The following is a 14,301-nucleotide window of genomic DNA, read 5'->3' on the forward strand; positions in this document are numbered from 1 at the left end:
TCCACAAGGATCTAAGATGAGAGGGAAACAAATGGGTGATGGTTGAGAGTAGGTGCATGCCTTGGTTAGCTGCTTCCATTATAAGGGGGAAGAGGTCCTTGGTATATAGATAGTATGTGTTCTTGCATGGAAGTATTGTGGAGTTCTGGGGGGTTATGTTTTGGTAGAATATTGATTAGTTTGTTTTCCTGTGTTTCTTGAGCTACATTTGTGTGATGGGAAGGGAAGGGTGGGTTTGAGGGATCTTACATAGAATTGTATGCCTATTATTTTCATATGCTCTGTGGAGAGGATTTTAGTTTCTGCATTTTAGCACAGCTAATTGTTTGTTTTTTGTATTTGAAGGTCCCACCAAGTCTCATCCCCACATTGCCACTCCACTAAAGAACAGCAGTAGTGGGATGGGTGGGGGTATATAGATAGATAGTGTTTCAAGGTGGGGAGAAGCATGCTGCCACTATGTTCCATGAATGTTGTAATAGTTAACTAAATGGGACAGTGAGGGGATAAAAAAAAATTCTCTCACAAAAAGTTGAGGCATAGGTGGGTGAGTGATTCAAGGTGAAGGTTGAGCAGTACCAGGGCTCTGCAATGTCACAATAGTTTTTCAGTCTGTATATGGATAGGTTTGTGAAGGCAGTAGGTTTAAAGTTTGCTAGGAAGGTTTTGGAATTGGTGAGTGAGACCAGAGGGAAATGATAAGTAAGCCAGTTGTTTGCAGACAACACTTTGCTTGTAGCAGAGTCCGAAGCCAGACTGAAGCAGTTAGTGATGGAGATTGGAAGGATGTGTGAGAGCAGAAAGTTGTAAGTAAAGGTGGGCAAAAATAAGGTGATGAGATGTACAAGAAGTGAGGATGATATGGTTGAAGTTGAGTTTAAAGTGTGAGAGGATGAAATTGAGCAAGGAATAGAGGAGTGGAAGTATGAGTAAGAGAAGCAAGTATTTACCTAATTGTAGTAGACAGGAAAGGATCAATGGTCATTGGGTCCTGTCTCCTATTCTCTAATTTTCTAACATACCTAGACTCTAATTCATGTATAGTTCCAGCTTAATCCATATTTTTTGTTTCCAATTATCATATTTAGATTTTGACGCAGCCCGAAGGGATTTCTCCCCGTCTTCTCTGTTATGCATGGGGGGATGGAGAGGGGGGGTCGCCGATTTAATGAAGCGGCCTTGCTATGGATGTGCTGTGTCTTGCGACACTGCTTCTGACCCAGGGCAGTGGACAAGGTGCAGGGATGACCCGTCATCCAGGAGGTGCTAAGATGAGAGGGAGGGTGGAGGGGTGTGGAGTGTATTCAGGGATGGAATGGGTGGGAATGATTTTATGCCTTTTCCTTTTTGGCTACCTCCCTTGTAAGGGGGAAAAAGCCTTGGTATATGTATGTATGTATGTAGATTTGAACTCATTATTTGAGCTTGGGCTATATCACCTTCTAGGCAATTCCGCATATTTATACATTCTTCACATCCTTTCAACATATGGCCTTTCTTAATTTACTGATCTCTTCTATCAATGCAATCTATACCCTTTAGTGACCTGAACACTAATCATGACACCTCTTTCTCTTTGATCTTTCAAAGTTGGTAAACCCAGTACCTTTAGTCTTTCCTCTTATGGTTTATCAACCAGGCTAGGGATCAGTTTGGTTGCTGCCCTTTGTAGTCTCTCAATCTTGCTTATATCCTTCATTCTGTGTTTGGGACCATACTACTGACGCATATTTCAGTCTTGGATGTATCAGGGTTTCAATGAGTTTATTCATCATCTCTTCATCCATATAATGGAATGCCACTTTAATCTTCTGCAGTAGTCCATATGTCTCTCCCACAATCCTGCTGACATGTCTGTCAGGTAACAGGTTGTCTTTTATCAACACTCCCAAGTCTCTCCTCTTGCTTTTGTAATGGGTTCGCTTCACAAGGAATAGTTTAAGGATGGCCTTTTGCCACTATTACCCATTTCCAGTACTTTGCATTTTTTGGTATTGAACTTCATTTCCCATTCTTGACTCCATGCAAAAATATTATTTAGATCTTTTTGCAATATTCTACCGTCCTCTTCATTTTTCATTCTTCTCATGATTTTTGCATTATCTGCAAACATGTTGGCATAGCTTGTTGTTCCATTGTGTCATTAACATAGACAAGAAACATTATTGGTGCAAGCACTGACCCTTATGGAACTCTGCTTGTTACTGCCCTCCAGCTTGACATCCTGTCCTTTACTACTGTCCTCATGTATCTTTCCTTCAAAAAGTATTTAATCCATTCTAATAGTTTGCCTCTCAGTCCTCCAGTATGCCCCAGTTTCATAAGTCAACTGTGAGGTACTTTATCAAATGCCTTCTAGGTCCAGGTACACATAGTCCACCCACCCCTCTCTCTCTTGCAGCACATTAATCACTCTTCAGTAAAAGCTTAAAAGGTTTGACACACATGACCTTCCAGATCTGAAGCCAAACTGGTGGTCTCTCAGAATGTTCATCTTTTCAAGATATTTTATCCATCAATCTTTCACAATCCTTTCACATAATTTCACTATTGTGTTGGTTAGTGATACTGGCCTATAATTTAGTGGTGTTTCCCTGTTTCCACATTTGCCCTTTTCCAATCAAGTGGCACAATGCCTTCTTTCAATGAACATGTAATAAGACTGGATCTTGTCTGCTAGTTGTTCCCTACATTCTTTAAGTATCCAGTTTGAGATCCTGTCAGGTCCTGAAGCTTTTGTCACATCCAATGATCCCAGGAGATTGAGCACTTCCCAAACTTCTACATTTATGTCTGCTAAACCTGGTTTTTTTGCTCCCCTCACTTTTCTCCAAAAAGTTGTGCTCTTTTGTGAAGACGGATTGGAAACCTTCATTTATTATTTCTGCCTGATCTGAGGCCTCTTCCAAGACCTCACCACTGACTATTAACTTGGTGATTTCTTTCCTGTGTCTCAATTTACCATTTATGAACCTTTAAAACAGTTTTGGTTTTATCTTTGTATTTTTCTACTACACCTCTTTCAAAATTGCTCTCTTTTTGAATTCTGGTATAGTCAATCCCCACTTGTTTGTAAGCTTCTTTTGTTTTATTGCTTCTTTTCTTCTTTCATTTTCCCCAAGCCACATCCCAGGCCTTTTTCGTAATCTCACACTTTTTGTTAAACCAATCTCGTTTTTTGTACATGTTTGTTCTGTTCTAGGTTGTAAATGTCAAGAAAGGTTTCCCATTCCATCCCTATTCCTGTGGTATTAATGAATTCCTCCCAGTTTGTTTCTTCCAAGAATTTTCTCAACCCTAAGTAATCTGCTCTCCGAAAATAGTCTCCCTTGCCTGTATTATTGATTCCTTGGCTTTTTTCTCATCCCCCAGCTGAAATTCAATTGTGATATGGTCACTTCTTCCTATTGGGCTGATGATGTCTGACTTTTTGGTTAGTAACAGATCTAATCTTGTGGAAGTGTCATCTCTTACCCGGGTCACTTCCTTTATCCACTGGGTCATTGTGTTCTCCATTACTATACTCAACAGTGTATTTCCTCAGGAATCTGCTTTGCTGCTTGCTTCCCATTCCTCCCGGTTGATGTCACCACAATTAAATTCTCCAATAAGGACTATGTTACTTCTTTGTTCCATATTTTTCTCTAGGAAAAGAGTTGTATCCTTTAACATTTCTTAATATTCAGTTTCATCCCAAGCTCTTGCCTTGGGGAGAACATATGCCACAATGAAGTCTCTTTTATTGTGTCCTTTAGTACTGATCTTTAGGTAAATTGTAAAGTAGATAGCAAGGAATGAATGTAAATGTAAGGGTTGTATGAGGGTGTGACTGTACCCATGGCACTGTATGGAATAGATTTGGAATTTGAAGGAAGCAGAAAATAAGAGCCTAGATATATTTAAGATGAAATGTTAAAGGAGTATGGTAGGTGTGACAATGAGAGGTGGAGTGAGAAATATGGCAGATAGTATAGATCAAAGACTACTGAGATGGTTTGGACATATGGAAAGAATGGGTGAAGAAAATCTAACAAAAAGTGGGTGGGATAAATTGTGAGGGAAGATCAAGAATGAGGTGAAGATAACATTGGATGCATGAGGAATGTCTGTTGAGCAAGGAAGAGAGAGGATATATAAGATAAGAATGAATGAAAAGTGGTTGTAATTGGATGAAGAAATGACATTGCCCAAGGGAATGTTCTTGTCTACTCTGTAAATTTTTTTGGGGAAAGTCAGCATAAAATTAATTGGTAAGGGTAAGTTAGTGCATTGGCTGACCTATCTGCCACATTTTGTGGGTATGGACTAATGGTTTGGGAGGGTATCCAAAATGCCACAGGATCTAGAGGCTGTACCAATATAGTTAATTTGGGAGTTGCATGACTTTGGAACTAACTTACCTTGAAATTTTACCACACTACATAAATTTATGTAACGAAAGATTATTTGTCTTCTTTTGTTGCAGGTGAGAAAGCTTTAATTGGATTCTCTACAGCTTTTGCTGAATACATTCTAATGGAGCCAAGTGAAGCTTATACCACTTTCATTGATGCTGTGCAAGAGAAGATTCATATAAGCAAGTTGGTTATTGAGTTCCTCACTCATGACTCGGATGCAAGCTACGAAGATCTTCTTAACAAGCTTGAAGTTACAGTTCCTCCAAAAGGCTTAGGGAAGTTAACTGAAGATAACTTGCTAAGACATGCCCAGTTTGTTTGTGATCAAGTGCATAGCTTTGATTTGGCTGCACCTGATGGCGAGGAGGTCTTGATCACAACACCTTGCATGCGGTCACTTATAAGGCTTGCTGGAGTTACCTTAGGCAAGAGGAGAGCCATGCGAAGAACTCCTCGAATTAAGATTGATAAAATGCCAAAGTGGTCTAAAGCAACAACTACAGCACTTGTACACAACCTCTTTGAATCCTTCTTTGCAGATCAAATTGACCAAAATGATGACTATAAAGATACTGCTAGAAGAATGCGATGTGGAGTGTGTGAGGCTTGTCAGTCTCCAGATTGTGGTGAGTGCAAACACTGCAAGGACATGGTCAAATTTGGTGGAACAGGAAGAGCAAAGCAGTGTTGTATTAACAGAAAATGTCCCAACATGATGGTGGCTGAAGCAGAGGATGATGATACTCTCCAGGAAGACATGGAAAACATTAAATTGGATAGCAAGCCTGTTGTTAGCAAACACCGTACTCGCAAGCATACACATCGCATATCTTGGCAAGGAGAACCACTAGTAGTACAAGGAAAACGGACTTACTATTCTTCAGTTGTTATCAATGAAGAAGTAGTTAATGTTGGAGATAGTGTGTTGGTGGAGCCAGATGATCCAAAAACTCCAGTCTACATAGCTCGTGTAAATCATATGTGGGAGAGTTCAAGAGGAGAAAAACATTTCCATGCTGATTGGTTTTGTAGGGGGTCAGACACAGTTCTTGGAGAGGCAGCAGACCCCCTTGAACTGTTCCTGATGGATGACTGTGAAGATACACTTCTGGATTCAGTCATGAGAAAGGTAATATTTTTTATTCAGGTGTATATGACATATATCCAAGAAGATATGAAGAAGCATATGAGAAGTATAGAGTAAAGAGGGTTAAAGCAAAATGCAAAGTGAGGGAACTTAAGAGGAGAGCAGTTGTATCTAGTTGTAGTGTATGGATTAATGCTTCAACCCCATACACTGCAAGTATGTAAATACATCTGCTTTCCTGTTAACTTCGCTTTCATTTTGCTTGAGGCAGGGCATGAGGCTGATAGAGAATCTTGAAAAGATTAAATGTTTTGGAATGAAGTGAAATGAGTGAGGGAAAGTGAGTCCGGTAGTGATGAGGGCAAAGAATGTAGATGAACAGATATTCATGGAAATGAAGGCAATGAGTAGAAGATGGGTATTGTATTTAAAAGGGCTTTTGAATATAGAAGACAATAGGAAGGTTTGATTTCAGTAGTGGGGATTGTCAGGAGACTGAGTTTAATGGAAGAGTAGAGTGATAAGGTTATGGCAAAAAGAATAGATTTAAAGTGCATCAAAAGAAATGAAAGCCATGTGGAATGCCTGATGAAGGGATGAGTAATTATGGTGGAATAGCTGGTAAGCTTGTTCAATATATGAAGACAGAAGATAGGGGTGAATGGAGAATGGAGAATGGTTGTATATGGATGATGCTGTGATGCATGGAAGGGAGTGTGTGTGGGATGGGGGGTGAGGGAGTATATTAATGATATTTTGACGCAGCCTGAAGAGATTTCTCTTTATCTTCTCTCTTTCTGCATGAGGGGATGTAGAGGGGGGTCACCAATTAAATGAAGTGGCCTTGCTTTGGATATGCTGTCTTGCTACACTGCTTCTGACCCAGGGCAGTGGGCTAGATGCAGGGATGACCCGTCAACCAGGAGGAGCCAAGATAAGAGGGAGGGAGGGAGGTTAATGTGAGTGGATTATATGCCCCCCCCTCTGTAAGGGGGAAATAGCCATTGTTATATGTATATTCCATTCTGCCCATGTACTCCTTAAAGAATCTGAGGACATACCTGATGTAGCAACACCTTCCCATCAAACCATTCAGAGTGAATTTAATATTTTGTTTTTTTATGATTAGATTTTTATTTCAAATCAGTGAAAGTGAATTCTTGGGTAATTTCTTGAATTGATAAAAATTTTATTCACCAGGCAAAAGTTATTGAACACAAGCAGCCCTCAAACTGGTGTGAGCTTGGAGGAACAAGTGATCCAGATGTAGATTATCCTGTAAAGGATAATGATGGCATCACTTTTTGGTACCAGATGTGGTACAACCCACAGTTTGGAAGGTTTGAAGATCCTCCAAAGGTTTTAAAGGTGAGTGTTGTATGCAAGGTTCTATGGATATGAGATTTTGGAGTTTGAAGAATGTCTAGTTTACTAAATATAGCCGTAAGTACTAGTACTTATTGCCCCTCAGGGCAACATGGAGGCATACTAATACTCCCAAATGGATGATGGGTAGACTGAAAAATGAGATCGGAATAAAAAGAGGACTTTGAATCAGAATCAAAAATGGAAAAACTCGCCATATATTCAAATATAACAATGTGGCAAGACTGGTTAAAAAGAACACGCATACAGTGAAATGTAACTATGAAATTAAGGTTGCCAGACAAGCAAGATCCAACCAGAAGGGTTTCTTTCATCTTGACAGAACAAAAAATAAAGGATAGGCCCAACTAAATTTGACAAAGATGTCATTGCAGATTTGGAGAAATAAATGAGCGAGGTATTTAACATATTTACTCATTGTGTTTACAAAAAGGAGACATTAGATATGGTACCTGACTGTGACCCAGTTTTCAGTGGGGATGACAGGAGTAGATTATCTTACATCAGCATTAATAAGGTAGAAGGAATCAAACAGATTGACAGACTTAAAGCTACAAAATCCTGAGAGTGCTTAAAGAATGTAATTTTGAAATGTGTGACCAGTTAACAGAAATATTTAACAAGTCAGTAAACACTGGTTTTGTGCCTATTGATTGGGGGTAAATAAACATTGTTCATTTTTAAAAAAAGTAAGATAAATCATCTATATGCAACTACAGGCCAATCAGTTTAACGTCAGTTATAGGTAAAATTCTTGAATCAATAATAGTTAATAGAATCAGAGATCAAATTGAGAGACATAATTTGATTTGTGACTCACAGTATAGGCTCTCCAAAGTAAGTCATGTATAACTAATCTTTTATCTTTTTACACTAATGTCTACAAGGTGTCAGATAATGATAGTTACAGTGTTATTTACCTTGACTCTAGCACAGCGTTAGACAAGGTGCCCCACCAGAGACTATTAAAGTCAAAGCCCATGGCATAGGAGGAAAAGTATTTGATCAGATTAAAGTGTGGATCAGTGACAGAAAACAACATAGTCACCATAAATGGTGTAAAATCCAAATGGGGGAGTGTTTCTGATGGAGTTCTCCAGTGCTTGATTTTGGGTCCCTTATTGTTCATTATGTATAAAGACAACATGGTCAATGGGATTAATAGTGATGCTAGAAAGTTTGCAGATGACACTAAAATAGGATACTTAATTAGGTCAGGAGAAGATGCCGAGATTCTGCAGGAGATCTTCACAAATTGTTCATATGGTTTGGTAAAATGGCAAATGGACTTTAATATTTCAAAGTGCAGCTTGTTAAATGTAGGTTTACACAACCCAGAAAGGTATAGCTTAGATAACATGTTTTTAGAGAAAACAGAGTGCAAAAGAGACTAGGGAGTTCCAGTGAGTCCTGACATTAAATCCAGGAAACAGGCAGGAATAAAGCAAACAGAGCATTAGGTTTGATTGTTTGATTGCTAGGACAGTTCAAATAAAAGTGCAGATGTATTTATGAAAATTTCTGACATAAGTTAGACCCATCCTTGACAATACTGTACAGTTTTGGTCTCCGTCCTCTAGAATGGATATCAATTTACTAGAATCAGTACAGAGGAGAATGACCAAAATGATACATGGACTCAGAAATTTACCTTATAAGGACAGGCTTAGGCACTTTAGCTTACACTCTGGAAATATGCTGAATGTGGGGTGAGCTAATAGAGGTGTTCAAGTGGATCAAGGGCTTTAACAAGGGTAATAAACAAGATCATCATGTTAAGACAACACAGCAGGACTTACAGTAATGGATTTGAATTTACAAATTTAAATTTAAGAAGGAAATCAGACAACTTTATGGATGGGGATGACAGGTAGTGATGGATATGGAACTACCTAGAGTAGGCCTGATGGTCTCTTGCACTCACCTTCATTCTTATGTTCTTATGTTTTTACTGTAATTTGTACATGTTTGCAGGGACCAGAAGATGGTCAGGCTCATGCATTTTGTGCCTCGTGTGAACGAATAAAACAGGCAGAGTTTAAAGAAATGTGTGTTCTTGGGAAGGAGCTAGATGCTGAATCTCCTTACAAAGAGGTAAGATATATGATATTAAGAGCTGCCATTCTGGAATGTAAATATAAGTATTTAAAACCCCTTATTGGTTGAAGGTGTCGTATTTCCAACCCCCATGGGATGTGAAGCCTGTTTGGGGAAGGGAGAGGACAGGGGACAGGTGTGTCTGGAGAATGGTTTTGTATGGATGAAATTTGATGCAACCTGAAGGGGTTTTGCTGGACTATCACCCTATTTATATTTAGGAAAGGCCTTTAGTGTGTGTGTATTTACCAAATTGTAGTTTACAGGAAAATGGCAATGCTCATGTGGTTTTGTCTCTTACTATCCAGTTATCATACCTGGCTACAAAATCACATGGTATTTTATACATGCATACATATACCAAAGGCTTTTTTCCCCCTTATAAGGGATGTTTCCCCCTTATAAGGGATGTTCAAAGGCATAAAAAACACTCCCACCCATTCCATCCCTATCACACTCCACTCCCCTCTACCCTCTTCCCACCCTTTTATCTTGGCACCTGGATGATGGGTCATCCCTGCATCTCGTCTACTGCCCTGGGTCAGAAGCAGTGTCATAAGACACAACACATCCACAGCAAGGCTACTTCATTAAATCTGTGATCCCCGCTCTCCATCCCCTCATACAGAAAAGGAGAAGACAGTTATAGTAAGATTTACATTTATGTATATGATTTGGTTCAGTGTCACAAGTTAACCCTATCAGAGAGGGCTAGAATGGTGACTTCTTATGGAGGCCTTTTTGAAGCAGGGTATTTAATGTTGTATGGCCTTACTGTGCCTTCAGACAGATTTGAATCACTCCATCTTCTGACCTCCACCCCAGGTGATGACACTGTAAACCACTGGTCAGTACAGTGGATATAATAAGATGTGTATCAAACTAAGAGTACAAATGGAGGAAAATATTGGATGTTCTGACAATGAAACAAATGTAATGGGTAAAGGTGAGTGGGAAGTGGAGGGAATGAAGAGAAATAGTGTAAATATTCATGTATAACTTGAGGTTTTCGACCAAAATTTTAGATGAAAATTAGGGGCTCAACCTATGCATGGGTATTAGTTTGGTTACACAGCTTGGGTAGGTGGGTAATAGTAGAGGATTGTTTGGTTCGGTTCAAGTTGGAGATTTTACATGCTCTTTTGACTTAAGGAGTGTGGTATTGGACATGGCCATCCTTCATCCCTATGGTGCTGAGATGGGAGAGGTTGTTGAATGGGTTGTACTTGTTTTTGATGTGGGTATGTGTTTGTGTGTATTAACTTAGCCACACACATACACACCCCTTATAAAGGAGGAAGGGGTATTATATATAAAGAGCATCTTTACATGGGACAGCTGACCTTTGTGTTCTTTGTGATGAATAGCCACCGACCTTCCAGAAAAAGAGCCTATATTTAACATCTGTTTTGGGTATAGACCTACAAGTGTAAGTCTGTGGACTTGGAATTGGTCCTTAGACTGTACCAGGCATCTGAATTGAGAAACCTATGGTACCAGCTGATGACATTTGCTGGTATTCTAGATGCTTCAGAACTCTATAGGTCCCATGAATTTATTGATTAATTAATTTAGAACTGTATAGATTATTCCTGAGTTCATGTGATTTGTTTTTCTTCCATAGGTAACATTCGGCAGTGTTACTTACATGGAACAGGACTTCAGTATTGGGGATTGTGTTTACATCAGTATCGATGCTTATGGCTTTAAGGTGAGAAAAAGATTTTCATCATTAGTTTTTAAGTGGAAACCTAGAAGTATACAAATGAATGATATTTCACAGCATTTAATCAGCTCTTCCATTTTCACTTTTCATTTGTTTCATTTGTATTTTGGGGCATGGATAAACTCGGTATTGATGATTGAGTTGATAACCCTCATCTTAGAATGAAGTTCTATAGTTCATGAATTTTATATTGGTGGATTGCAGAAAATTGGGGATCCTGTTTTTAGGAGTTTGAAATATTGAAATATATAGGTAGAAGGGGGCAAAATAGTCTAGAACACAGTGGTATTCACAGTTACGGAATGCTTATTAAGACATATTGAATGCTTGAAGTTATCCTGAATATCATTTTATTTTGCTTGTAGATTCGCCCTGCTCCACCTGCTCCAAGAGATGATCACAAGAAAAATAATGTTGATGAGGATATGTATCCTGAGTACTATCGGAAATCATCAGATCATATTAAGGGCTCCAATGAAACAACTCCAGAGCCTTTCAGAGTTGCTCGAATATTGAGCATCTCCTGTAAATCTAAAGGTTGGTTATTGGCTCAATGTATTGTTAGATTAAACTAGACACTTAACAGGATGAAAGAGTAATTGCTTTGTAGATATTAAAGTACACAAAGAAGTGCATGTTTTATTCATCTCATCTTTTATCTGTATGTCATTTCCTTTACTATAACATATTTTGTATAAGAAGTGATGGATGGTTTGAAACTCGTGTTTTTATTTATTTGCCTATTTTTTTATGTATTTGCTTGTTTCTTTTTCTTTTCTTGAGCAGAGGTAGCCAAAGTTATGACTCCTGCTGATGTTAAAATTCGAGTTGCAAAGTTTTATCGTCCAGAGAACACACATCGAGGCATTTCTGCATCATACCAGGCAAACCTCAACTTACTCTACTGGAGTGAAGAAGGTTTGTGAGGAAGAGTATGTGGACCTTTCATATACATCTTCATTACTAGTTTCAGTACGAGAACACCAAATAAGGGCTCTCCAAAGGTGTTCAGTATATATTAAAGACAATTTTATGGCTGTTGTCAAGAATTACTCCTTTTGGTAGATAAATAATTTCAGTGAGGCAGATATGCAAAAAGTTCCTGACAAAGGGGAAGGTATCTTCTGGGCTTTCATGATTTTGGATGGGGGTGGTGTGGGAGGTAAATACAAGGGTAATGGCCAGGGGATTGGAGATGGTTAAAAAAAAAATGAGAAAAGTGGAAAGTAAGCCATTTGTTGTTTGCTGATGACACTATGCTAGTGGCATGATCAGAGGGGGGATTAAGGAAGTTATTAACAGAGTTTGGGAAGGTGTGAGAGAGGAGAATGTTGAAGGTAAATGTGGGTAAAAGTAAGGTGATAAGGTGTACAAGGAGAGGATGGCAACATTTTGGAAGTGAGTGTTAAAGGAGAGAGGCTGGAAATGGACATGGGTGAATGTGGACTGTGCCATAGTTGTGTAAGGTAGGTATAGTCATTAAACTTGTGTATAGATAGGGTGGTGAGGATGGTGAATGCAGGGACAAGATAGTGTTGTCTACACTATAGCCCTTGTAAGGGGGAGGCCTTTGGTATATATGTATATGAATGGGGGTAAAACTAGTCATATTTAATAATAAGAACGTTTTTATTTAATAACTTCTTTATTTTTCAGAGGCAAGTGTTTCATTTACTTCTGTGTTGGGCAAGTGTTATGTGAGCCACATTGAGAACATACAAGATAGTATTGATGAATATTTCAAGAGAGGACCCAACAGGTTTGTTGATATTACCTATCTCTATCCATAAATACCAAAAGACTTCTTTCTTCTTACATACATATACCAAAGGCTTTTTCCCCCCTTACAAGGGAGGTAGCCAAAAAGAAATGGCATAAAAACCATTCCCACCCATTCCATCCCTAATACACTCCACTCCCCTCCACCCACTACCCTCCCTTTCATCTTGGCACTTCCTAGATGACGGGTCATCCCTGTATCTTGTCCACTGCCCTGGGTCAGAGGCAGTGTTGCAAGACACAGCACATCCACAGCAAGGCTGCTTCATTAAATCAGTGACACCCCCTCTCCGTCCCATCATGCAGAAAAGGAGAAGATGGGGAGAAATCCCTTTGGGCTGCATCAAATTTTTCTCACACATACTACCTCACCCCCCACCCCACCCATTCCACCTCATGCATCACAACATCATCCATATACAACCATTCTCCATTCACCCCTATCTTCTGTCCTCTCCTTTCCTTCCTCAACAGACATTCCCCTCTTCTCCAAAGCCCCTTTCACCCCATCCATCCATCTCATCCTAGGTCGCCCCCCTCATGTTCACTTCCTCCACATCTGCCTTCCATACCTTTTACTAGTCTTTCTTCACTCATTCTTTCCATGTGTCCAAACCATCCCAATACTCTTTCATCCACCCTATCTCCCAACTCCCTTACCACCCCCGTTCTCCTCCTCACCTCCTCATTTCTCACTCTATCTAGCCTAGTAACCCCCATCATACTTCTCAAACACCTCATCTCAAACACATTCAAACTCCTACTCTCTTCCTCTCTTATGTTCCATGTTTCTGCCCCATACAGTGCTGTTGGCACAATCACTCCTTCATACAATCTCCTCTTAGCATCCATTCCCAAATGTCTATTTCGCATTACACTTTTTAATCCACCAAGGCATTTACTTGCTTCTCTCAATCTACATTCTACCTCCACCTCCACTCCTCCCTTTCCTGCCACATTTGCACCCAAGTATCTAAAACTATCCACTTCCTCATGTCTCTCACCCTTAATGCTCACTTCCAGTCTGCTGCCACTTTCACCCCTTGTACATCTAATCACCTTACTTTTACCCACATTTATCGTCAACTTCCTTATTACACACTCTCCCAAACTCTGTCACTGACTTCCTCAATCCCTCCTCTGATCCTGCTATAAACGCAGTGTCATCCGCAAACAACAGCTGGCTCACCTCCCACTTTTCTCCATTTTCTTTAACCATCTCAATCCCTGACCCACCACCCTTGCAGTTACCTCTCGTAAACACAGCAAAGGAAACATGGACTGGAAGTGAAGCGTTTATTCCTGATGTTTCGTCTATTGACTTTCTCTTTGAGAAAGTCAATATACGAAATGTCATGAATAAACGCTTCACTTCCAGTCCATGTTTCCTTTGCTGTGTTTATGCAACTAGTTCACATGGATTTTCATTTACCTCTCGCACCATCCCATCTATATATAAGTTGAACAGCCAGGGCGATATAACACATCCTTGATGAAGTCCCACCTTTACCTTGAGCCATTCACTCACTCCATTCCTAATCTTGACACATGCTCTACTACTCTCGTAAAAACTCTTGACAGCTCATAGAGGCTTTCCTCTTATCCCGTATATCTGCAAAACCTCCCACAGTGCCTTCCTGTCTACCCTGTCATAAGCCTTTTCCAGATCCATAAAAGCCTAAAAAACATAATTACCTTTTCCTATAGCTTTCTCACATATCTGCCTTACCACAAAAATCTGATCTATGCAAACTCTACTTGTCCTAAATCCACACTGTTCCTCACCATTTACTCCCTCTGTTCCTCTCCTAATCCTCTCAATCAAGATC

The 14,301-nt window shown here is 39.6% G+C and overlaps 1 protein-coding gene across 1 annotated transcript in view; it reads left to right on the forward strand.

Moving 5' to 3' along the window:
- Positions 1-14,301, forward strand: part of LOC143018594 (DNA (cytosine-5)-methyltransferase 1-like) — a 61,778-nt gene that overhangs the window by 16,561 nt on the left and 30,916 nt on the right. The window contains exons 7-13 of the mRNA XM_076174096.1: positions 4,466-5,526; positions 6,685-6,852; positions 8,845-8,964; positions 10,592-10,678; positions 11,059-11,230; positions 11,480-11,611; positions 12,350-12,452. Of these exons, the coding sequence (XP_076030211.1) occupies positions 4,466-5,526; positions 6,685-6,852; positions 8,845-8,964; positions 10,592-10,678; positions 11,059-11,230; positions 11,480-11,611; positions 12,350-12,452 (1,843 nt within the window). The remainder of the gene's footprint in view (positions 1-4,465; positions 5,527-6,684; positions 6,853-8,844; positions 8,965-10,591; positions 10,679-11,058; positions 11,231-11,479; positions 11,612-12,349; positions 12,453-14,301) is intronic.

The sequence above is a fragment of the Oratosquilla oratoria genome, chromosome 35 (assembly GCF_046742065.1).
Source record: "Oratosquilla oratoria isolate Oo_2021 chromosome 35, ASM4674206v1, whole genome shotgun sequence".
NCBI classification, from domain to species: domain Eukaryota; kingdom Metazoa; phylum Arthropoda; class Malacostraca; order Stomatopoda; family Squillidae; genus Oratosquilla; species Oratosquilla oratoria.